Raw genomic sequence first — 25,130 nt, forward strand, 5'->3', positions numbered from 1 at the left:
AAAATGTGAGAGGTGTTAGAATCTGGCTCATAATCTCCTTCATAATTATACTATTAATGTCATAATAGTCATAACAACTAGATTTTTTCAATGCAATTACCCAGTCTAAAACATAGTCTTCTGCCCTCCAGTGCAAGAAAAAAGATGAAGTTACATTTGGGATTTTATGCAGGCACTCTGCAAATTCAGGATTGACAGTTAAAGAGACCACAGCAGCAACATTGGTAAAAAACTCATTAAATTAATTGGGCGAAAGAGTGCTTGAAGGGTCACTTTTAGGGTCAAACACTTATTATATTTAACTTTTTTTCTCAGAGTCGTAGTTATTGGAGCATCTTAAATGGACCACCCGGTACAGTCTGCTCGCTTTTATTGCTATTCAGTAAGAGATAGAACAACGTCTTTTCCTACTAAAATTTTTATAATTATATGTAGAGAATCAATAACATTTTGGTTAGTTTTGCTAGGATATGGTGTCTTACTAGCGGTTTAAATATCCAAAAACTGATATCCTGAAGTTGCTGCCGTTGTAGATGACGTTTACTGTACCATGCTAAAACATGTTTATTACAATACGATAAACCCAATAACTTTAACGACGTTTTTTAAACGTCAATTAAGTTATTATTAGGCTTCCCTAACAAAAAATGCTTTAACTGATATTAATTAGTATTCCGATAAATTGTAATTGCGGCCTTATTTTCCTAACGAATGTCTATACTTGACTAGAAGAAGTTATAATTATCGAAGTGTTAGTTTTGGTTAGTTTAGTTAGTTAGTTGAATTTTGTTTTTGGAAATAATTTTTAAAATCTTAAAATCACGTAGTTCTTTTATAATTTTCAGCAAAATTTTGTGACGTCACAAGCGATGCTTTCTATTAAAACAATCTTAATTTAGTCAGCATATTCAACTGTTATTTAAAGTTAGAGTAATCAACATAAGAAAATGTTTTTCCTTGCATTCAAAAAATCCCAAATTGTAAATCAAAATATGTATGGTATATTGTGCAGTAGAGGAGGAAAGGGCAAGGAGAAACACCTCAAAAATTAACTCAACGACTTTTTATCATTAGAAAAACGCATAGTTGGGGGGCAAAAGCGGTAAAAAGGAAAATTTCAGACAAAGAGAAGCCATTAAGAAAACTTAAAATAAAGCAACGAAACAGAAAGGTCAGCAGCTCTGATGAGACGGATGAAGATGACCGTTTCTGCCAAAGGAAGGACGGATGAGATCCTCAAGCTTGTGCTTGTGCATCAACTCCCCATTATATCTGTCCAAGATGTCCAAGATGACGATTTTTAAAGTCTTCTTAATAAATGTGTGATACAATGTTATTTAATAAATGAATTATTAGGTAAAAAATACGTTATTATTTGGCTTTTTTGTTGTTGTCCCATAGCGGGGTAAGTTGTCGCAATTGACATGGATGTGATTTTTTTGTAAATACCTTGAATTAGGTAAAAACGTCGAAATTAACGGCTCTGCACACATTTAGATTATCATCTAAGGAAACTGTATATTGATTTTTTTTTAAGAAAAAAGAATAGAAATAAAAGAAATAATAATAAGAAAAGACCCGCACCCTTCTAAGAAATGCTGATAGATCCCTATTTACTGTTTTGTTTTGTGTATGTATACGAAACACATGAAAACGTCGTCGGTCTCATTGAAATACCGCGTTGCAGGGATAAATGTACTTTATATCAACTTTGCGGCAGCCTCAATTGGTTGAAAAATTGCTATGCGTTGATATGCACGTCCGGAAGCGTCAGCTATTGCATTTTAGGGTACAAACGATTCCGTATCTTCGTTTTGACATAAGTACCGGCAAGTTATCTGCTCATAATTTTGTTAATATGCAGTATGCCGCATACGAGGGTACGCCGTAATTGTAATTTATTTATCGGCGAGCGAAATTGGACGATAAAAAACCGACTGTGTTCAAAACCGGCACCACTTCGAAGTGGGAACGTAAAATGGCACCCGCGTTTGTCGTACGTGCTTGCGTTTTGAGCTTTTGGGCGGGTTTGATTTCGGGGTCGCCGGATTTCGACCAATTCGTCAAAATGGTGGAGAAAAATATCGCGGATGCGAAGAGTTATAAATTTCCCGTCGATAACAGCAAGCTCACCAAACTAGCCGATTCTGGAGGGTCAAGAGTGCGCGGTAAGTTACATAGGTCAGACAAGTAATAACAATTCTTATTTCTGTAGTTCTTATTTTTCTAAAATTACTAATAAACCTGAAATCGATCTAGTACTAGATAAGACCGCAAAAAATATTCGCATTAATGCAAACGGCAATGTCGTTAGTAAGAAGCAGAGAAAATGACAAATGCAAAGCATATATTTTATTGAGCCGACTGAGGTAGAGTTCGCCGTACGATATACCGTTTTTACGACATAATCCAGTATTTTTGTGAGCGTCTAAAGGCAGGCCTACCTCGGCTGTAATCCTCAATGAATAGATTTGTATTTCCTCAATGATGTTCCAGAACCGTAGTTCGGTACTTCGTGCTTATCTTCTGCGATGACATGTTCTACCCGTTTTTCCAACTAGCTGGCGTTGTCCGTCGCGATAAAACTGTTTGGTGGAATATTGGGAAGCAATTTTTCACAAAACCATTTTTCAAAGCCATCTGCTGTCATGTTTTAGTGGGAGTCAACAGTCAACCTTTGCTTCTATGACATCTTTAGAAAAACGCAATTAAACGTTATCTACCCAACCAGTTTCAGAGACTGCACGTAGTATGACAATTCATTTGCCTCGCGAAACTGGCACGTCCAACGAACATTTCCTGCGGTTACCATCACTCCACTTGATGGTATAGTGGCCATCAAACCAGGTCTCATCTAAATATATGATGGGGTCTTTTTGGCACCAATTCTTAGATCTCTCTAAACCCTTATATTGGAGACTATTTTAAGCTTTCTAATGTGAAATCGATCTACCTCAAGTAGGGACTGTTTTAGGAAGATTTGTAAAAAGCACACTAATATGAATTAATATAACAGTTTAATCGGTGATTATTTTCCTACTCTTAAAATGCAACAGTCTGCACGGCACAGATCTTTACAACAAACTCATTCCGAAGCCAAAAAAAAACATAAAAGGTTGTGACAACGGTATATCGTTCGGCGAACTTTATTGTATTGTTACTTGTGGCACAAATGCTCTAAGGGATTAAATATGCAATAATAAGGAAGAAGAGAGTAAAACAGTATGGCCAGCCCAGTCAGAATTTAGTACTCCTAACAGTTGCGCTTTCTTGTAAGTGAATTCAGAATAAATGTAATTTTCTGACAAATATTCTTTGATTTCGAACTTTTTTTAAACTTGATGCTGTTGGTGCTGTAGTAGTTTGCGTTATTGTTCTTCGGAATACTTTTTTTCAAAATGTTCGACACTTTTGTCCGCATGACAATCCAAGCTAGAATCCTTAACATGCTTTGCAGACAACAGCAAGCAGTTTGGGACAAATCTGCAAATTTGCAATTGCAACACTGCCACAGATGGTCAACATTAAAATATATAAGAAAGAAAAAAATATTATATATATAATAATAATAATTATTATTATTATATAATATAATAATATAATAATAATAATTATTATATATTAATAATAATTATTATTATATAATAACAAAAAAAATCAATTCATCACGTTTTAATTTTAAATTGTGCATCCCAACAATGTTTACAACCATTTTTCCTTAACTTTTGAAACAAATGAGATAATGAACTTTACTCTATCGGTGACTCACCCCGTACAATGGCCGCTAAAGTCAAATATTGAAATTCGTTTGAAAGCAATGCTGTCACGGCTTTTGGGTCTCCTTTTGATATGATTTCGTTAACGAGAGAAGACAAAGCAGAAGCAATTGACTCCTACGACTTTCAGAATTTGGCGAGTTCGACTTTATAGTGGTCGGAGCCGGTTCTGCAGGGGCGGTATTGGCAAACCGGCTGTCCGAGGTCGAACATTGGAAGATTTTGCTTTTGGAAGCTGGCGGCAACGATAACGAGTTTTGCGATATCTTCGGCATGGCCGGATATTTGTGGTACTCCGACATGAACTGGGGGTACAACACCACAAAACAAAAGAACATATGTCAAGGTAAATGCGTTTAAGATGTAATCGATATAAAAATAACAATGGAACTCCTGGAAAATCTATAAGACAAAAAATTACTTTGGTCCTGCTCCACACTTTCAAACATAACAAACAGTAACAATTGACTATTCATTGTTAACAAGCAGCAACAAGTTGGTAACAAAAAATAAGAAAATATACATTGAAATTAGGAGGGAAACGAAATACAATTTTTAATTCAGTACCGTGTCAGTTACAGAGATGGACAGAAAAATGTCCAAGCAAGGAAGCATTATAACCACCTGAAGTACGAACTCAATTAATTAAACTCCCTAAAAATTATATTTAAATTAAAGAGCTCCCTGTCTGTCTGCTTAAAAATAAAGCAGACAATTTCGATTTTCATGTGTGTACCTGGAAAAGATAGGTTAGTCCAAGTCCAAAATATTTCTTCAAGTTATGAACTATTCCCTACGTAATTATTCATTAATTTTCGCCAATGGATTTCTCGTTTTAATTGAAAATTAATAAAATTCTATCGCTAGTCTTTCATTTCTTTCATTTCATTCATTTCATTTTAAAATTTCCGTTTTATATATTTTTTTGTATTTTAGAGTGTTCGTGAATTGAGTTCGGAAACTTGGAGGGAATATTCAACGAGGTAAAATAATGGTAGAAAGTCATGTAATAAAAAGTTTGCGAGTAGGTCTTCCTTTATTCAATTATCAGGTTTGAATGATCCTCTGTGGATGAATATCTTAGCATATGGAACGTTTCTATTGAGATAAGCCTCAGCTCGATCTGCATTTCCATTTGCTCTTCCGTAGCAAAAACGCATATCGCGTTGTTGATATGTGGCTAAATGATAACGCTTATCGACTTAAAAGAAAAGTAACAATGTTTGAGGATTTGTGATTCAGCTAAATTCATTCTGTTCTATTTTGCAATATCATTAAATAAAATACAGGGAATATAAAACCAAATGTTCTAGGTGAAGTACCCTCTAGCGACAGATTTTTGAAACACTTTTCGTAACGATGAATTTTACTAAATTAGGGCTGTTTGCAAAATAGCAGCTAATTCCGATGAAAATTAAGGCCACTGTATCAAAAATAAAATTCAAAAAAATGAGTTTTGACAAGTTGTAACTGGGAAAATGTTACGATTTAGAATTTTTTCTTCCAAGTTTCCGCACTCAATTTCTGAACACCCTGTATAGTAAGATGTATGTGATAGTTAGGTGTGAGCGGTCATAGAACTAGACTTCGCCTTTTATGAACTTACAATAAAGACTCTAACTAGATAAAAATAAGAAAAATAATAAGATTGGATCCAAGTTTTAGAATGAATATGAAGCCGCCCAAATGTACAATTCAAATTGTAAGATTATCCTGTTGGGTTTATATGGTAAACCTTGATATTAAAATTTTGTGAAACCATTACTTGTTAGTCTAAGTTTAGCTAGAATCCTAGTTGTGTGGCGAGGGAAATTAGAGTGATTAATACTCAAGCTGCTGCATAACATCATGTTTAATTAGAATATCTTTATCTAGTCACCAAGTGTGTGCGAGTTATCCTGTGTGGAACAAACGAAAACTTTTACAGCTATGCCAAATCAGCAATGCTTTTACGTCAGAGGAAAAGTCAGGGGCGGCTCGAGCACAGTTAATTTAGGCGTCTACGCCAGGGGAAATCGCGAAGACTTTGACAGGTGGGAAAAGATGGGAAACCCGGGCTGGTCGTACCGGGACGTACTGCCGTACTTCAAAAAGTCGGAAGCGGCCGTTTTCGCGGGCAGGGAAGGGAAATTCCACGGAGAAGGCGGTTACATGCACGTCGACGTTCTTAATCCTACACCCGACTTCGTGAGTTTGTTGGTCAGTCGCATTGTTCGAACTCAAGACGTTATTTCAGCAACCCGCAATGTTCAAAGCGTTCAAAGAGTTGGGCCAAGACAAAGTTGACTACAACGGAAAGAACCAACTGGGTATCGGTCAAGTGCAATATTCGCTGAACTATAACAAACGAGACAGCACTGCGAGGGCGTTCCTAGACTTTTTCCAGAAGAGGCCCAACTTGTATGTAAGCTTAAACAGTTTCGTCTCCAACATATTGATCGATACCTGCACGAACGCGGCCTACGGGGTAGAATTTTTCAAAAACGGGGAGAAGTATGTGGCCCGATCGACTAAGGAGGTTGTTCTGTCAGCCGGGTCCATCAATACGCCGCAACTCTTGATGATTTCCGGTATTGGACCTCGAGATCATCTACGAGAGCTGGGAATTGAAGTTATTCGAGACCTACCGGTAGGGCGCAACCTTCAAGACCATCTCTATTATGCTGGAATGTTTTATAGGTAAAATAAAAAACAACGTATGCTTAAAACGCATTTGAAGCTTACGAAAAAGTTGAAATTGTTTTCCCTACACCTACCGGTCTCTTACTGTTATTGCAATTAAAATTAAAATTAATTTCATTCTCCGAATTTTTTCAAATAAAGAAATTAACATGAAAACTGAAGCTGAGATAATTTATACAAAAACAAAATTGAGTTAGTTAACTAACCAATGTTACCGAAAATACTAACCGGTCAATCTTCTGCTCTGTGACCGTTTGTCTTTTTAATTTCCTTAGATGTAGCTTATACGTCTCCCTTGAACAAAAAAACACTTCTTTTCATATGCCTATTATAATACTGCGCCTATAAATATGGTTATTAACCTAACAGAAAATATTTTCAAAAGATCTCCATTATAATTTTAGTTAATTCTTTTAAAATTTGTTTTGGTCCTACATTGGTGAGGTGAGGGTTCTATAAAGCTGGCTGTTGCCCAGTTGATTAAAAGTTTATTGAGATGTAATTTACAAAAGCTCTCACAACAACCTACTACTTTTATCAGGTATGACATATACTTATTTCAAGTACTTCGAAAATTAATTTTCACTTTTCCAATATTTATTCTTCTTTCTGCTTTAATATTAGTCGGCCATGACAGAACTATATATATATATATATATATATATATATATATATATATATATATATATATATATATATATATATATATATATATATATATATATATATATATATATATATATATATATATATATATATATATATATATATATATATATATATATATATATATATATATATATATATATATATATATATATATATATATATATATATATATATATATATATATATATATATATATATATATATATATATATATATATATATATATATATATATTCACGTATTGATTCACGGATGGAAAAATGTGATGACACTATATTCCGGGATATCATCCGTTCGCTTGTTGAACTCCGACTGGAATCCTGCAGACGTTTCGCCAAAATCTCACTTGGCATCTTCAATCCTCGCGCTCCGAAAACACTTCGAACACTGGGAGGTTATCGGCGGTGCGTGCGGTATTTATACTCTGCGCCGGAGATGGTAACGGTGCTGCTTGTGCGTGGGGGGAGGTGGCTCCGCCCTCTGAATTGTCGCGTTGTTAATTTCGCCCGATCGTAGTTGTGATGTCCCCGTTGGCTGCTGTGCATCGCTCTGCTGTTTGATTATCGTTCTCCACGTGTTGGATAAATGCAGAGCGTCATCTCTCGTATTGAGGTGTCCGGACTTTTCTATTTCGATAGCCTCTCGTATAACCCTAGTCCTAAAATCAGGAATATTAGCTATTTGTATGCAAGTACCGAAATCAATTTTATGGCCTGTCTGATGTTGGTGCTGAAACAAAGCAGATGTTGCTTTTTTACATTTTGAGAAAACGGGAGTAGGGCTGCTTGTATCTAAAAGTGACGAGAACTTTGATTTTTTAAATAGTATAACGTGTGTGTCGTTCAATTTGCTTGGTATTACTTTCTGATCATTTTTGCAAAATAATTTTATATTTCCATCTGTACCAGTTTTTGGAGATATTGATTATTATTTAATTGAAACAGATCTCAATTTAATAATAATAATAATAATAGCACTTTATTTCCAATAGGTAAGTAACATGACCCGATTACAGGAAATATTGGCTTATCAGCACTGATTACCCAGCGCCCATCGAATTTTCCAAAGTATCAACCCTCATAATATAAATCGCAGTGCGATGATAGTTGGTTGAAGATAACTGCGGTAAAAAATGAAACAGTTTGCAAGTCTCCGTGCCAGCTCAAAAATAGTAGAGTGAACCTTCCCGTCAGAACAGCATGATCAATTTCCCTCTCAGGATAGGAACCTTTCTCCCTGAACATTAGATACTTCAGTTAGCTTCTCTGCACACTCTCATAAGCCGTTCATTTTGGAAGTGACTGAAGTCCATTTATCTTTAATTTGAAATACGTTTTTACAAAATTAAAAATATACGTAAGATATATGGTTGACTTGAAAATTTTACGTCGCATTTAAGGGATTTAATTTTATACATCCTATTTAAAAGTCGCTATTATTAAGTGTAAAAGTCGCTATTATTAAGTGTATAATATGACCTTGCTTACCTTAAAAATACTTGGTCACTTCAAAATAAAAATTTCTTTTCTTACAAAGAGTGAAAAGGCTTAAAACCGTTACATATAGCTTAAAAAATAGAAAAAAAAAATATATATATATATATATATATATATATATATATATATATATATATATATATATATATATATATATATATATATATATATATATATATATATATATATATATATATATATATATATATATATATATATATCCGGATGTTCATCCGTTCGTTGTTTGACCCTGGAGTAGGATCATTCGCCTGACGTTTCGCCAAAATATCACTTGGCATCTTCAGAGGCCATGTCCATGTCACTCGTACGAGTGATATATATATATATATATATATATATATATATATATATATATATATATATATATATATAGAATTTAATATAGAATATAGAATCAATATTGATGTTTTAGAAATTCCAACCAAAAATATATAAAAATTTCACGTTTTTTAATGAAGTATTCAACATCTTTAGTCATTCATTGCCATGTATATTTTTCTTTAATTGGTAAAATTGTTTCTTTTATTCCACGGTGAAGAATACTTTTTCCATAATTTTTTTATAAATAAATATTGGTATCTGATCTTTGTCTCCAATGTCCATAATAACATATTCACAATAGGTAACTTGACACAATACGTTTTGTTTTCACTAATATCAGTGTTACAAAGTATTTTAAATAATTCTGGTACTACAGTTTCGTTATCAAACGGGAGAACAATAATATATTGGCCCCGTTTCTTTACCGTTTTGGAAGATAAAATATTTGTTTTGTTGGTTGATTGTTCAAATAAATCGTCGAATATTTTGAAATGTAAATCGTTAAGTTGAGTTTGTTAAAAAATAGTAATAATGTTTTCATGTTCTTTATTTAACTATTAATGATTTTCATTGATAGGGTTCGATAAATTTGTCAAATTCATTTTGCATTTCATTAGTACTCATTGGACAAGTTGTCTCTTTTTAGATTTCAGGTTCATTTGATGAGGTTTCTTCTTCATTTAGATTATTCTTTGATGTATCAGGTTTATTTAATAATTTTGAGTTAAAATTGATAATTTGTTGTATATGATTTATTTTAATTCTTGATAAGGTATTTTTCCAGGTTTATAAACAATTTCACAGTCATACTACCATTATCTTTAATTGAAAACCACCATGTTATTCGGCGATGATGAGCTACAAGTTTGATTTTCTTCCATAAAGATATGGTCTAAACGTTTAACTAGTAATTCTTTGCCAATTGTTGAATAATTGATTTCGGCTGAGACTAATGTTCCTGAAGCATAAGCTATTGGTAAATCTGTACCTATTTGATCTTGCGATGATACAGAACCTATAGCCAATGAACTTGCATCTGAGAATAAATGGTTCTTCAAAATGAGGATATTGTAAAATTGAAGGATTGGAAAAGCTTGATGATATTCTTTGTCAAAATTAAATGGTTATTTTTGTAATAGACGATTTAAAGGTTTTCCAAAATTGGGGATAAATCTTCGATAATATCCTGCTAATCCTAAAAATTATTTTATTTTTTTTGTGTTTTTTGGAACTGGAAAGTCAATGACTCCTTGAACTCTGTCTGCATTGGGTTTGACACCATCTTCGGTAATTAAATAACCAAGACATGCAACTTATTTTCTGAAAAATTCCCATTTGTCAGGTTGTATTTTTAAATTTGGTTTTCGTAATCATTTTGAAAACTTCCTTAAGGCGAGAAATGTGTTCGTGAATTGTTGGTGAAAATACAATTATGTCATCCATGTGAACTAAACATTTTTCATTTTGAAATCCTGTTAATACATTGTTCATTACTCTTTGAAAAATTGTTGGAGCATTTTTAAGACCGAAGGGCATTGTTTTGAAAGAATATCACAATTAAATTGAGTTTTTGGAATGTCTTCTGGGTGAATTTCTATTTGATGAAAACCTGAAGCTAAGTTTCACATTCACATTTACCTAACTGATCGAACAAATCTGTAATATTTGGTAAAGGATATTTGTCATCAACAGTAACTTCGTTTAATTTTCGATTATTAAGGACTACTCGCCATTTTTGTTTTCCTGAAGCATCCATTTTCTTTGGTACTACCCATATTGGTGACGAGCAGGGTGAAGAAGAGGGTTCTATTATTTGTTGGTCTAACATTTTATTTATTTGATTTTTGACTTCTTGTTTATGAATATTTGGAGAGCGATGTTTTATTTCATTTGTAGATCGCCATCAAGATAAAATATTTCAGAAAGTTTAATATGAATGTAATTAATTCCTGTTCTTCATCATTTAAATGATCTAAGCGTAATCGTTTTTTAATTTCCTTTTCTCCGTCAATTGATATGGATTTGTATGAATAAATTTGAGTCTGGTATTGGTTCAAACATTAAGTTAGTAAGAAATACATCCGCTGTACTTATATCTCGATTTAAAATTGAATTATGAAATTCTCCATGTTCATTTATGTGAACGATTGCATTTTTAATTAAAATATTGCATCACTGTTTTTTAATTTGTCAGTTTTGAGTTTGAAAATTGTTTCACATCAGGGTTCAATTGTTATTTTGTTTACTGCTGGTTCTTTTTTAATATTTAAATAATGTATATAAATTTTTATTGGATAATTTGGTTTAAAGTCATTACATATAGTGACATGTGTGGAGGACAAAACAGAAACATCAAAATATCTTTAATGTGGTTAAAAATTCTATCGATGGAAAATGATGTGGAAATCATAGACCACAAATTTTTAAAATCAGGGCATTCATTTTTACCTTATCACAGAGATTTTTGCGTTATAGAAATGTCGTTAAAAAGAAATCAGTTATTTTATGTGCCACAAGATTATTATAATATAATTAAAAAATGTAGAAAAGGTAATATTTTCATACTAAATGAAATTTAACAAGAGGATTTTATATCAAAAACACTCTTGGAAGCAGTTTACAAAAGATCCAAAAATATCCGGAATACCATAACTACTTCAAATCACTCTCGCATACTGAGAATGTTAACGAATAACTAAATTTATTTCTGTTATCTAAAAATTAATTTTTTTTTTAATTTTTTAAGCTATATGTAACGGTTTTAAGCCTTTTCACTCTTTGTAACAAAAGAAATTTTTATTTTGAAATGACCAAGTATTTTTAAGGTAAGCAAGGTCATATTATACACTTAATAATAGCGACTTTTTAATAGGATGTATAAAATTAAATCCGTTAAATGCGACGTAAAATTTTCAAGTCAACCATATATCTTACGTATATTTTTAATTTTGTAAAAACGTATTTCAAATTAAAGATAAATGGACTTCAGTCACTTACAAAATGAACGGCCTATGGGCCATAACTCCAGTCCATTGAGAGTGTGCAGAGAAGCTAACTGAAGTATCTAATGTTCAGGGAGAAAGGTTCCTATCCTGAGAGGGAAATTGATCATGCTCTTCTGACGGGAAGGTTCACTCTACTGTTTTTGAGCTGGCACGGAGACTTGCAAACTGTTTCATTTCTTACCGCAGTTATCTTATTGGAAATAAAGTGCTATTATTATTATTATTAAATTGAGATCGGTTTCAATTAAATAATAGTCAATATCTCCAAGAACTGGTACAGATGGAAATATAAAATTATTTTGCAAAAATGATCAGAAAGTAATACCAAGCAAATTGAACGACACACACGTTGTACTATTTAAAAAATCAAAGTTCTCGTAACTTTTAGATACAAGCGGCCCTACTCCCGTTTTCTCAAAATGTAAAATTGTCCGTAAACCGGGAGACACCCTGTATATGCACCATTATTTATTATTATTAGTTAGACACTACTAGTCACTTATGTAGTCTTTCATTTATATATTCAGTGCATATTGTGGTCTACTAGATTAAAATCTTGTACCATTTCTTTTCTATTCACTCAACAATCGTTTAGGTCGAACCAAACGTTTTACAATGAAACTCCCTTGGAAGCTTTGAAGGATTACACGTATAACAAGAAGCCGCTCACGAGCGCGATGGAGCTAGTGGTGTTTGCAAGAACTGACGGATCAAAGAAGGGTAGACCTGATATAGAAATACCTCTGGCGGTGCCAATTGATACAGACAGCGTACGGCAATTGAACGGGTGAGCGCCATCAAAATACGTTACCTTTTGTGTTAGAAATGACGGATATTTCCGAGATATGCAAAAATTACTCGCCAATTTAGACTTTCAGAGGAATACGCTTCAAAACTAGGAGTGGATAAGCTTCATGACATCTGGATGCCCATAATCCTCCTTCACCCGAAGTCTGTAGGTTCGGTGAAGCTAAAATCCCGCAGCATTACAGATTTTCCAGCAATAGATCCAAATTACTTGTCCCAGGAAGAGGATTTAGAGACTCTTTACAGGGCCGTGCAGTTTATCATCAGATTGAACCGGACGAAAGCTTTGAGGGGTTACACCGCAACGTTCAGACACCCTCCCGTGATGGGTTGTGACGACACCCACCCGAGGTTCTCCAAAGATTGGTGGTACTGCAGCTTCAAACAGCTGAGTTTTAGTGTAAGTATTATTAGAGCTGAACATTCTAGCGTAGATCTCCAAACTCTGGAGCATAGAGTTCATTTTGTTTCATCCATCAAGTTAAACTTAACTCCAAATAATATAGCGGGAACAAAAGATTTTCACAAAAGAATTTCAACATGTGGGGTGGCTAAAAGAAATAAATTAAGAGTGAATGGCTAAGAGAGAACAACAAAAGGAGATAAAAAGTAGGAAATTGCAGAAAAGAAGTAGAAGGCATATGGATGAACCAGGAAAGAATTTAGAGAGGTAAAATGCTTGGTGACGCTAAAGTAGGCAAGGCAATAAAGTTGATTGCGGTGTTTAGATTTATAGGTTATATAACAGTTTACTGTTTCTGTTAAAAATTTAAATGGTCTTCAAGTTCCTAACGCGAATAAAATAGTCTGTCATATAATATTCCGATTTATTTTCTTTGAAACGTTTTATTTATTTATAAAATAAATAAAATTGTGGAGGAGGTTAGGTCTGTTTTTTTGTAAAAGTTAATAACTGCAAATTGGGTTGCAGAAATGAAATGAGCTGAGTCTTGCTTAAAAGAGCTTTCCTTCCTCTATATTGTACATTATAAAAATAACAACATGGACCTGCAAATACACGCCAACGGGCGTGGCGTGTATTTTGCGATGGAACGCTTAATATCACTAAAGACGAAATTAATAGAATCACTAAAGACGAAATTAATAGAAAGAAGGTGTTTTAATTACGGACTCAGTGACTCGGGTTGAGATAGTTTTAGAGATTAAACGGTTCGGAAAAAAACCGGAAAATTTGGCAAAAAACAAGGGTTTTTTTCCGTTTTTTCCCAAATCTCCGAAAAATTGGAAAAAAACGTAAAAATTGACTTTTTAAAAATTTTTAAATTCAGTGCCAGACAGCTAAACGAGTTAATATATTATAATATAAATGTATATTGGTTGCTTCAATAAAAAAAAAATTAAGATGCCTACTTTATTTCAAAATAATAAAAAAATACAATAAAAACTGTTTGATTAATAAAACAAACTCTAGAATACCTAATAAACAAAAAAAACATATAAAAAATAGCAAGAAGCAAGATCCGCAGTATATAGATTACTACTGCAAGGCCAGTCCCCAATAATTGGTGGACATAGCACGAAACATAACAAACTTTACTTGGAGGTAAGGGCGGACAATGTCCTAGGGCAGCCTACGGACACGACAACACCTAAGTATTGCTTCGTTAAGCACTACAGGACTCAAATCCCTGTCAGAGAAGACTGGGAAAACGGGCCACCAATCAAAGCAGAAATAACCTGTTATGCTGATGGCTCAAAAACTCAAGAAGGAGTAGGAGCCGGAATATATGAACCCAGGACGAAAAGGAATATCTCTATTCCAATGGGTAAGCTAGCAACAGTGTTCCAAGCAGAGATCACTGCACTAGAACACTCTGCAAGAGAAATAAAAGCGAGGAAGATCCGTAACAAATCAATTGCAATTTACACCGATAGTCAAGCGGCTATAAAGGCCCTGCAATCTAATAAAATAACATCCAAGTTAGTTATGGACTGCCATAAGGCATTAAACGAGATAGCAAGCCAGAACAAAGTTACTCCATCATGGGTACCGGGGCACGGAGGACATAAAGGTAATGAAGGCGCAGACGATGCAGCCCGCGAAGGGTCGTCAATACGCCTGATTGGACCAGAACCCTTTTGTGAAACCCTTTGGAAAAACAGCCATCAGAGATTGGATGGACCTAAAATCCCGACGATGATGGAGGGACATGCCGCGGCAAAGACAGGCCAAGGAATTCCTAAGGGGCCCATCGGCCAATTTTACAGCGGACCTACTAAGCTACAATAGAAAAGCCGTAAGAATAATGGTAGGTCTGCTGACGGGCTTAAGAGGCATCTAAGCCTGATGGAAGTGGAAGAAAACACAGAATGTAGATTCTGTCAGGAAGAGGAGGCAGCCGTACACGTACTGTGCCACTACGAAGGCCTAGCGAGAGTGCGTTTCCATCTGCTGGGCGATACCAAATCAGAGGCAGAGAGCTATACGAGGGAGCCATTATCGAAGTTGTGGAGTCTGGTTAGAGAGACGAACCTAGATAAAGCCCTATAGCTATGGAGAGAGTCACAATAGATCCTCTGGGTCGCAGGCTCACTGCTAGCTCTCCCAACCGTTAATCTATTCTAATCTAGTGACGACTGTCTTGTATTGATCAGATGGACGTTTAGGGCATAACAACATCGGTTGAAATATAAGTGAAAGCAAGGTCAACAATCTATTTTATTCGGGGTGGCATGTTGTTGGCGTCAATGCCATCACAAATCGTACCGATTATAAGTCTAGAATGGGCTTTACGTACGTAAAATTGAATGATGTACCGTGAGAAAACTCAAGAAAAATGTACACCGTATTTACTCGATTTTGTTTATGCATTGCGATATGTTTGTAGATTCTTCATCCAGTTGGGACGACTAAAATGGGTAGCGATGCTTTCAATTCTGTGGTGAGTTCGACGCTGCAAGTCCACGGGATGAAGAACTTGAGGGTCGTCGATGCCGGAGTAATACCGGAGTTAACTTCGGGACATACAAACGCGCCCGCCATCATGATTGCCGAAAAAGCCGCCGACATTATTAAAAAAACCTATAAGGTCTTGGAATTCGTATAAACGTACTCCGCAAAAATATGGTTTCTTTATTGTAGTGTAATAATTTGCTATTTTAACAGTCAATAAATATCTGCTAAATCTCGATCTATTAATCAACTTTAATCTACTTATTCAACCTTCCATCTTTAGATTTTCCAATTCCTATCTCATAAATATTTTATAAACATAAGCAATTGGCTTATAAAATATTTATTTATATACCAATTAAAGAAGGAATATAAGGTGACATTTAATGTTTACCACTTACTTTAATCTTTACTTATATTTATTTCTTTTGGGTTAATTTTTGTTTTCTATTTTCATTTTCCATAACCAATAAATATTTCACAATATGGCAAGAGTTTCTTTGTGGATTCCTGAACAATATATGTCAAATAGGAATGAATTATTAGAAAGGAATTCGAAAAAATCTGGTGTAACTCAATTAATAGCTAACAAAGGAAAATACAAAAGGCTTACTTAGTATAGCTAAAACTAAAAACTAAAAAAAAAACACTAACAGTTTGTCAAGTATACTATTTTTTCTAAAAACTACTAGTTTTTCTCTATCACGGAATTTGAATTGAATGCTAGAGGGCGGTAAAAATAAACGAATATATTATTTTTAAAACATCTTACAAAAACCTACATCTTTCATAAGGAATGTCGTATATCCATTTTTATATACATTTACCCTTCTTTTCTTATTCTAACTTTTCCAATTTGCTTGGATAGTTTTTCCTCATTCCGGTTTACCACTTTCCGAAAAAGTATTTTTTCGCTTTTCTCGCCCCACCCGGTATATAAATCATATCAATTAATTCAGCTATAGGAAAATCCATACTTATTTTTTTAAATCTAGTAACATCCCAACAAATGTTATGAATTTATTTATTCAATTGTAATGCAAAAATTCCACAACATTATTTTGCTATCACCAACTAATGTTATATCAATAGTATTAAACAGAAGGAGGGGTAAATATTGGAAAAGTTAAATTAAATCGCCAAGTACTAAGCATAATTTCGGGTCGAATATTACTCACACAAAAAGTGTTAGAACAGGAGAAAATTTTATCAAAAGATGGTAGTCATAGTCATAATAGCTACACCTATTAGGCTAAAACTTACTGCATTGTACTTGGTGGTATTATGTTATGCATAAAACTTCCATCCATCAAATCAATAATATTGATAATTATAATAAAATAATAAGTGCGGTAAACAGCATTTGACTCACGAGTTTATTTGACACGAGCGGAGCGAGTATTTAATAAAATAAAATAAATTAAAATAATAAAAGTTCACCGAACTTGTTGCATACTATACTTTTTCTACGAGCTTTACTTTTTGAGTAGATTTCCGCAAAGCAACACGACACGACTGTCAGAATTGACAAACGTCAAAAGTCAAAGAGTGGGAAATATCTCCGAAAACATCCGATTGCTCCCAAATCCGTGCGGTATAATCTCGGAAATGTCCGAAGTGGTTTAGATTCATTGGAAACGAAACTGACGTGATAAAGTGACGCTTCCCGCACGCTAGATCGGTGGGTAATTAGGAATTTTACAGAGGGGAGTAGAAAAATGAAATTTTCTCTAAATATATCCAATGCATACAAAACTGAATACAAAAAAACTGTAGCAATAGCACAAGTATCATCTTACTTTACAGTCATTTTGGATTATGTCTGTAATTGAGATACCTAGGAATCCTATTTTTGCTTTTATTCGATAACTTAATTATCTACTTTGCTTCAACATTGAAATGTAGCTCCTCCGTCGAATCCATCTAAATCTTCCCTGCTATACAAAGGCAGAGAATCTCCTGGTATAATATGCATAATTTGGTTCGAGTTCTTAAGCTTCTCTTCAGAGACTCGTTTACCTTTTGACCACAAAGGCACTAGAGATGTGAAAGGTGAAGTAATGGTTGCAAAAAAGGATCATTTTAATATTTATGTTGTGACCTCCCCCACACGAGTCACTCCACAGAATAAGATGTTTCGCTTCTGAGGAAATGTTTGTTTGACTGCGACTTGAGACGAATTTTTTAATATAATGTTGGTTGATAGCTTTTTGCATAACGGAGATCAATTATTGACTTACTCTAAACTGCGCTGGATTCTTTTTAAATAGGTCTTCAGCATATAACATACTACGGCTACGGAAATGGCTTGCTTTCTCTGACATAGATTGAAAAGTATTACAAGCGGTTTAGCCAAAACACAGCGACAGTCACGTGCAAGGAGTGCTGAAATTATATCTGGGCCCATTGTAAATTCTAATTTTAAAGGACTCCATGGCTCCAAATATATATTTCCTTTTGAAATTCGTATTGAGATGCAAACTGATAGTCATGACATCCGGAGTGCCAATGATCTTGCCATCCGGAGATGCAGGTTACACAATTCAAAACAAGACTCTCCCTACACAAAACTTTATGTCCAATTTCCGCAATCTTTTAATTTTTTAAACAACAATTTTAAACATGAAATTAAGGATATACTTTTATATAGTTACTACCTATTTAGAGATGCGACTCGGGCGTGCAAGTCAAATAAAAACTATTATTTCACAAAAACGTTTTTTTATAATAATAAACTTTTACAAAGCCACGCATTTTGTAATGGCGTGCAGCTCAGCGGGACACTCAACCTCGTAAAATTTGACGCTCGGATTGCTCACTCCCTCCAAAAAGGTGAAACGCCAGTGGCAGCCCGGTTGTAGGACTTTCGGCAGCTGGTCGCACTCGTTCTCCGTCGAAATACCACCGTACTCCTCCCCCCAACCGTTTTCTGGGGTGTTCCATTGCGTCACGCATCCCCTGTGGTTCACGCCGACACCGCCTCCGGGTATAACCAAATCAAACTGGTTCTGGTACAGGGTTTCGCCCGTGTTGAGGATCTGCGCGAGAAGCATCTTGCCCGCCAGTTGGTCTTGGAACTGCAGCAAAACGCAGTGACAACATTTGCTATTATCTAAACCACCTGAAATTAAAATATTGGAAATTTAGTTCATCTACTTGCTTTTGTGGAGTTTAATACGTTAGGAAAAGTGGATTTGGATCGTAAGCTCTATTTCACGCTTCAAATTAAAAATTAAAAAAAGATGTATTGGATCCAAAGTTGGAGTGTGGATGAAGATAGTGACAAGGTCGGCAGCAGTAAGACAAAATTCTTTGATTCTCTAGTAATAGGCATCGCCCCTAACTGATTACCTGTATTATTTATTTGATACGTGAAAGTAATTGAGAACGTAAACAATTTTTCAAACAATTTTTGCATTAACCCATTCAGATGAAGATAGTATACGTTTAGAAGAACACGCGAATGATGGTATTATAGATTACTCACATATTAAACCGACCAATACAAACGTGTCTATATGAGTAGGGAATATTTTGATTAACTTAAGATCTACTATTATTACCAATATAATAGTAATATAGTATATTATGCAACAAGTGCGGTAAACGGCATTTGACTCACGAGTTTATTTGACACGAGCGGAGCGAGTGTTTAATAAACGACTGAGTTAAAAAGCTTACCGAACGTGTTGCATACTAAACTTTTTCTACGACCGTTAGTTTTTGGGTACATTTTGGCAAAACAACACGAATACATTCGCTGACATGACCGTCAGAATTGACAAACGTCAAAGTTCAAGACGCGGGAAATATCTCCGAAAACATCCGATTGGTTCGAAACCCGTGCGGTAGAATCCCGGAAACGTCCGAAGTGGCTCGGATCAGTGGGAAACGAAACTGAGATAGTAAAGCGACGCTTCCCCGCACGCTAGATCCGTGTGTAATTAGGCATTTTACAGACGGGAGTAGAAAAATAAAATTTATATTCCAACCCGACAAATAGAATGTTTGCATAGGAAATTGGAAAAAAAAATGAATTTCGCCTAATCTACTTATCCAAGACTACAACCAGTAAAATATAAAATTAACTCTAATTAAAGTAGCGAGATATTCCTTCAACTTTTTTTGAATGCACATAAATAATCATACATTTCTTATTTCTTTTATATATACATATGGCACTCTAAAGCGTAGACTTTAGTTCTAGTATTCGGTGATTCAAAATTACTATTCAACAGAAAACATGATTTATTTTAAAACACTTAAACACACATTTCAAACAGGATGTAATATTTGTGATATCCTTAAAATACCTTTTAGGTTATGTAATAAATATATCTTAATTCCCAACCCCGATACCAAAGAAGAGAAACGAGTCTTAATATTCATGTTTCAATGAAGGAATATTCCAAGAAAATTTACATCATGCAAAGAGCGAATTCTTATAAATTATTTTTTTATTTAATGAAAAGATAAATTACTATCATTAAACCAAGAGTTCACCTTACTCAAAACCAGGTTGCATTTGTCTTCGAGATATGAATCACACTATAGATATCTTAAAGTCGCCAGCAAACTTTTTAAACGATGCTTGTAATTGATGTATTTTGCAATTTTGCCTAGCTAGTAGCCTAGCTAGCTCATTAAAAGCTTTGTTTTACCGAAAAGTTTAAATATAAATGTTTTGCATACAAGTGCTGAATTCAATTAAAATAGTTAAGGTTGTATGGAGTGCCTCATATATCTTTCACAGCCTTTAAATGAATCTGATATATAGGGCGTCACATTTGAAAAATCGAGGTATTTCATGTTGTTATTTCAGTGTTTGAAATAAAGTATATTCAAATTTTTAGAATAATCAAAATATAGGAGACCCTATTGAAATAAAGTATAATGAAACCCGAAATATGAGAAAAATGAGGTAAATGGTAACTATTTTCATTTCATATAGCAACTTTCCTACAATTATTCATACACAATTTTGCGATTAGCTATCATCCATACAAAAAGACAAAAATTCAGATAAATCGTAGGGAATCTGAGAGGCAGCAGAAGACATTATTATTAATTATTATTATTATTATTATTAAGCCCATTATTATTCCCTTTGAACAACTCTATATCGATTGTCCCAGTTAGAGCAATGAGGCAATGTATTCTTAATGAAAAAATAACGAATAATATTAAATATATGGAAACGAGTTTGCACGTCAGAAATATCTTCCACAAAACATTTTATTTTTAAATGTTAATTACTAAATTCTTGATATTTAGACTTTAGGAACAACCAAGAAAGTGCAAGATGTGCCCTCGTATGCCCTCGTATATACATCATCTTCAATATCATAGTTATATAATCTAGTTTTTGTTATTGACACTGATAAGCTAATGGTACGACCGTTGCTTATCTTAAGATGAGTATTTTCAAAAATTAATATATTTTCCTAAACACTTCAAAATAATTTGTTTTCCAAAACAAACCAAAACAGAAAAATTTTTCAAAGAAACTTCAGGCCAGCGTATTGCTGCGTTGGCTGTTGATGAATCTAACTTGCTGCCGTTTCGGCAATCATCCTATTCGTTTCTTTAGACATCAACCATGTAAAACTTTCGAATAAGCTCTGAAGTAACCAACAGGATTATTGCCCAAACGTCAGCAATTTCGATTCATCGTGAACCGACGCAGACGGAATCCAGAAGTTATCAAGCAATTATCTACAGGGAGTCTAGTATAAGATGATGTACATGTGGATCGTGAAAACTGTAATAGTCACTTAAATGTAAGGAAATTAGAGTATGTACATGCCAAAAAATAATGTAGCAATATTTTATTTTAAATCAAAACACCTGGATTCAAGGTGAAAAAAGAGGATGTCCATTTTTGAAAAACCGCAACATTTTTCTTATTATGAGTTTTAAAATGTTCAAATTTTCAGGATATGGGTAAAAGTCTGCGGCGATGCTAACAATGGTACCAAACAAAATTAGGCCTACTATGTTGCGTAATGTCGAAGTCAAGTTTTGTTTTTCTTACGGGCGCCATATCGAATATCTACATTTTCAAAATCCTGTTTAAAACTTATTTTCAATTATATGTAACACATTTATCTTTGATCAAGATATATCCGGAAAAATAGCGTAGTAGTAGTGTGATTGAAGCACCTAGTATATCATACGTCAGACAGGCGTTGCGAATGAGGAGCGGTTCACTAATTGTGGACTCTTTAATAGTCAGAAACTGTGAGACGGGGATTTTACGTTTGTTTTGGTAATTTGGCTACATACAATGAGAGATATTTAAACCTTTTACAAACAAACCTAACAGAAGATCTTATGAACATTAATGCAAAAAATATTACGAACTTAAATGTAGAATTCGCAACAGGTGGATAGGCAACCTGGGATCAGCCAGATCAAGCGAGATCTCCAACATAACACCCTTGATATCTATGCATGGGGGTCACTTGAAAATCAAGTATACAGTAGGTCCTACGAAAACGTTGGAAAATGAAGGCAAGCTGTTGAAGATGCCGTTGATAGTATCACTCAGCAAATATTAAGACGTTCTATGAAGCAGTGTTGAGAACATGTATGTTTTACGTGCAACAAAATGGCAGATTAATAAAAATCTTTGAAGGTGTGTATGAAATTTTTACTGATTCGATCCTTTCTCTTCTTGTCCACTTATTCTTTAAATGTCTTTTAAAATTAAATAGCAATATCAAAGCCTACCGTCATGAAATCTGGTTTTCATTATTTTTAAGGATGTATCTTCGCCAAACATTTTAAAGAGGATTTTGCAAATGTGGAAATCCAATAGGGCGCCCATAAGAAAAACAAAAGTTGAAATCCAGGCAACATAGTAGGGCTAATTTTTTTACGTCATTTTTACACATAAACTGAAAATTTTTCAAAAATGGATATTTTCCCTTTTTTACCCTGTATCGTAATGGTGGCGATTTAAAATAAAACAAAGATAGATAATTTTTTACTGGACACCATGTTTATTCAATGTGTTCTGTAATAGTCGATCTGGAATAGTGGATCTATTGAATAGGGAGGTTAACAAACCTACTGGCAGCCCCAAAATTATCACCTTAGTTTACTTACCGACAAAGGAAGCAGCTGCGAATCCATAAGACAAGGTGTCATTTACCACCCACGGTTGTTGATTATTGCAAGTGTAAGCGATACCATCAGGTCCACATCCGGAGGGAGCTTGGTCGTTGATCGGGGTGGCACCATCAATTTCGCAAGACTGCACGGCTACACTTTGGTTGGTTTCGTAAGTCCACGCGCATGAAGGTTTACAACAGTCCCAATATCTGGTAGTTATCCCATCACCGCTGATTCCTCCTTGTACGGGGGTGATTTGGGGTGAGTCCGCACCTTGAGATTGCCCCACTAAATAGACCAAAGTTTTTTTTTTGGTTAGTTTGGTATCAGGCCTATCTGTATCGTATACTCACAAATAGCAAAAACTCCAAATGTTAGCGCCAAGTAATGCATTGTATATAGAGCAATATTAAATAATTAACTGATTATTGTAGATTGATGGAAAAACAATACGTTATGAGACTTTATATTTAGTCGGTATCAACGCAGAATCTTATCAAAACAGTTTGAATACGTTTGCACTCAAAATTTTATTTTAACTTTGAAAAAGGATGAAAAAGATTGAAAACGTATTGATAGAAAGATGTATGCAACAAAATAGAACAGAGACGGAAAAAATACTCTGTTGACAGTAAGAGTTAAGGCGAAGTACTCTAACATAACAAATACCCGTTATCAAGTGTAAACTCAAGTGATAACGGGTAGTGATACAACTGTCCGAAACGTTGTGTAAGTTAAAAATAAAGACACTTTTAGTATTTCTACTGAATCAGTGTCTACCACCTTCAAGCAAACTCTTCAGTTTGGTTACGAAAAACGGAAAGTGGTAAACCGGAATGCTACCAATGAGGAAACATAATTGCAAATCTTACTCCCCGTTTAAGATAGTCTCCAGGTCAGTAGCTGTCAAGCATATAGCTTATGTAATACAGAACAAATCCCAAAAGCTTTTAATGGTTTTTACCAGGAGGTGTAAAGCCTGCAAATCAATTGAAGTTCTTTGTTAAAAACTATATTATTAGTATACATTTTACATACATACACGTATTTATATATTTTAAAACACCAACACCAACAACAAGATTTGTTTCAAAAAAATATATGCAATGACAGTGGAAGCAAATTCATATATTTTTCTATTTTTCATTTTCGTTTTTATATAGTGTCCTATTTGAGAAAAGTTCATTTTTTACATTACAGTCCTGCAACTTCCCAGTTCGATAAATAAAATAAACTAACCTATCTCTCGTACGCACTGGGCAAAAATTAATAAGAAGATTTGCTTTAAACACAACATCGTAATGTGGCTCTGTGCGTTTTATCTTCAGAATAAATCAAGGCTTCCTTAGGTGCAACCTTGTCAAGTAACAAATCGATTACGATATTAATTCTAATTCGTTATGGTCGACGAAACAGTAATACGACATTTCACAAGGATATCAAATGATACTTTCCTAATTTTACTACATCTCGTTATTTTTAAATTCCCTGGGACAATAGTTGTTCAACTACAGGAAACAATTAGACCAATCAAAGGTCAACATCAAAGATACATAGTTATTTCAAATGTCCCGGTCTTTTCGCGACACCAACCGCAAAACTATCCTTAGGTCAGAAATTTAGATTAATCTAAAGCATATTAATTGCTGGTAAATAAATAAACATGGGAATTTACTTGCTTATATTATCGCATTTTTGCATCGCACGATGTACTCAACAATAATATAAACACTCGAGGAATATTGGTTGCCGGTTATTTTATCTAATTCATATAAAAAATAACGTTAGAACAACAATATTTGCCCGCTCGGTAGGCAGCAATTTTTCTTTATTGAATCAAAGGAGCTCGAGAGAAAAGCCAGCCTGAGATCGATCTTCTTTTTCTTCTTCCGACGGAAAAGGACTGATTCATTGATAACAAAAAAGGATAATCTTTCAATAACAAAGATCAAGAAACCCTGAAAGATAATAAAATCGATGTATGTGGCCTGCAAGTGACCAAAAAGAAGGGTGAAGGTCAGTTGAAACACTTGGTGGCTTTTAATTGATGAAAATCGATTTATCAAAATAAATAAGTACTAAAAGTTCAGAATTTCACGAAATTATATATTTTTACATGACAATTGATTCGACAACACCGTGTCTCTATCAAATGTAATATTTACAAACTACCTGCTACTATATATACCGAAAAATTATTTATCAGAACTACACAAATCAGAGGAAACTGAGGCTGAACTAAACACACCTGAAATAGTTACAAACAACAAAGTACAGGTTGAGACATCCGATATAAATACAGCTCTCAGAAAGCTAAATAACA

The 25,130-nt window shown here is 34.2% G+C and overlaps 2 protein-coding genes across 2 annotated transcripts; one reads left to right on the forward strand and one right to left on the reverse strand.

The window, feature by feature from the left end:
- Positions 1-1,897: 1,897 nt before the first annotated feature.
- Positions 1,898-15,924, forward strand: LOC132707489 (glucose dehydrogenase [FAD, quinone]-like). The gene is made up of 7 exons (XM_060679364.1): positions 1,898-2,168; positions 3,907-4,122; positions 5,704-5,963; positions 6,013-6,455; positions 12,566-12,757; positions 12,841-13,177; positions 15,627-15,924. The coding sequence occupies exons 1-7, from the start codon at positions 1,979-1,981 to the stop codon at positions 15,843-15,845; spliced, it is 1,857 nt and encodes a 618-aa protein (XP_060535347.1). The 5' UTR covers positions 1,898-1,978; the 3' UTR covers positions 15,846-15,924.
- A 2,317-nt stretch (positions 15,925-18,241) lies between these two features.
- Positions 18,242-23,707, reverse strand: LOC132707491 (endoglucanase-like). The gene is made up of 3 exons (XM_060679366.1): positions 23,161-23,707; positions 22,802-23,095; positions 18,242-18,812 (listed from the first exon to the last, which is right to left on the reverse strand). The coding sequence occupies exons 1-3, from the start codon at positions 23,198-23,200 to the stop codon at positions 18,430-18,432; spliced, it is 717 nt and encodes a 238-aa protein (XP_060535349.1). The 5' UTR covers positions 23,201-23,707; the 3' UTR covers positions 18,242-18,429.
- Positions 23,708-25,130: the final 1,423 nt, after the last annotated feature.

This window comes from Cylas formicarius, unplaced genomic scaffold, assembly GCF_029955315.1.
Source record: "Cylas formicarius isolate icCylForm1 unplaced genomic scaffold, icCylForm1.1 PGA_scaffold_9__14_contigs__length_23061073, whole genome shotgun sequence".
NCBI lineage: Eukaryota > Metazoa > Arthropoda > Insecta > Coleoptera > Brentidae > Cylas > Cylas formicarius.

Bases quoted from the DNA above. Each gene is read 5' to 3' on its own strand.
- LOC132707491 (XM_060679366.1), bottom strand. From the start codon at position 23,200: ATGCATTACTTGGCGCTAACATTTGGAGTTTTTGCTATTT. The intron at 23,096-23,160 runs GTGAGTATACGA...TGGTCTATTTAG, and splicing joins ATTTGGAGTTTTTGCTATTT to TGGGGCAATCTCAAGGTGCG. The intron at 18,813-22,801 runs GTAAGTAAACTA...TTTTAATTTCAG, and splicing joins CGCAGCTGCTTCCTTTGTCG to GTGGTTTAGATAATAGCAAA.
- LOC132707489 (XM_060679364.1), top strand. From the start codon at position 1,979: ATGGCACCCGCGTTTGTCGTACGTGCTTGCGTTTTGAGCTTTTGGGCG. The intron at 2,169-3,906 runs GTAAGTTACATA...TACGACTTTCAG, and splicing joins TGGAGGGTCAAGAGTGCGCG to AATTTGGCGAGTTCGACTTT. The intron at 5,964-6,012 runs GTGAGTTTGTTG...ACGTTATTTCAG, and splicing joins TTAATCCTACACCCGACTTC to CAACCCGCAATGTTCAAAGC.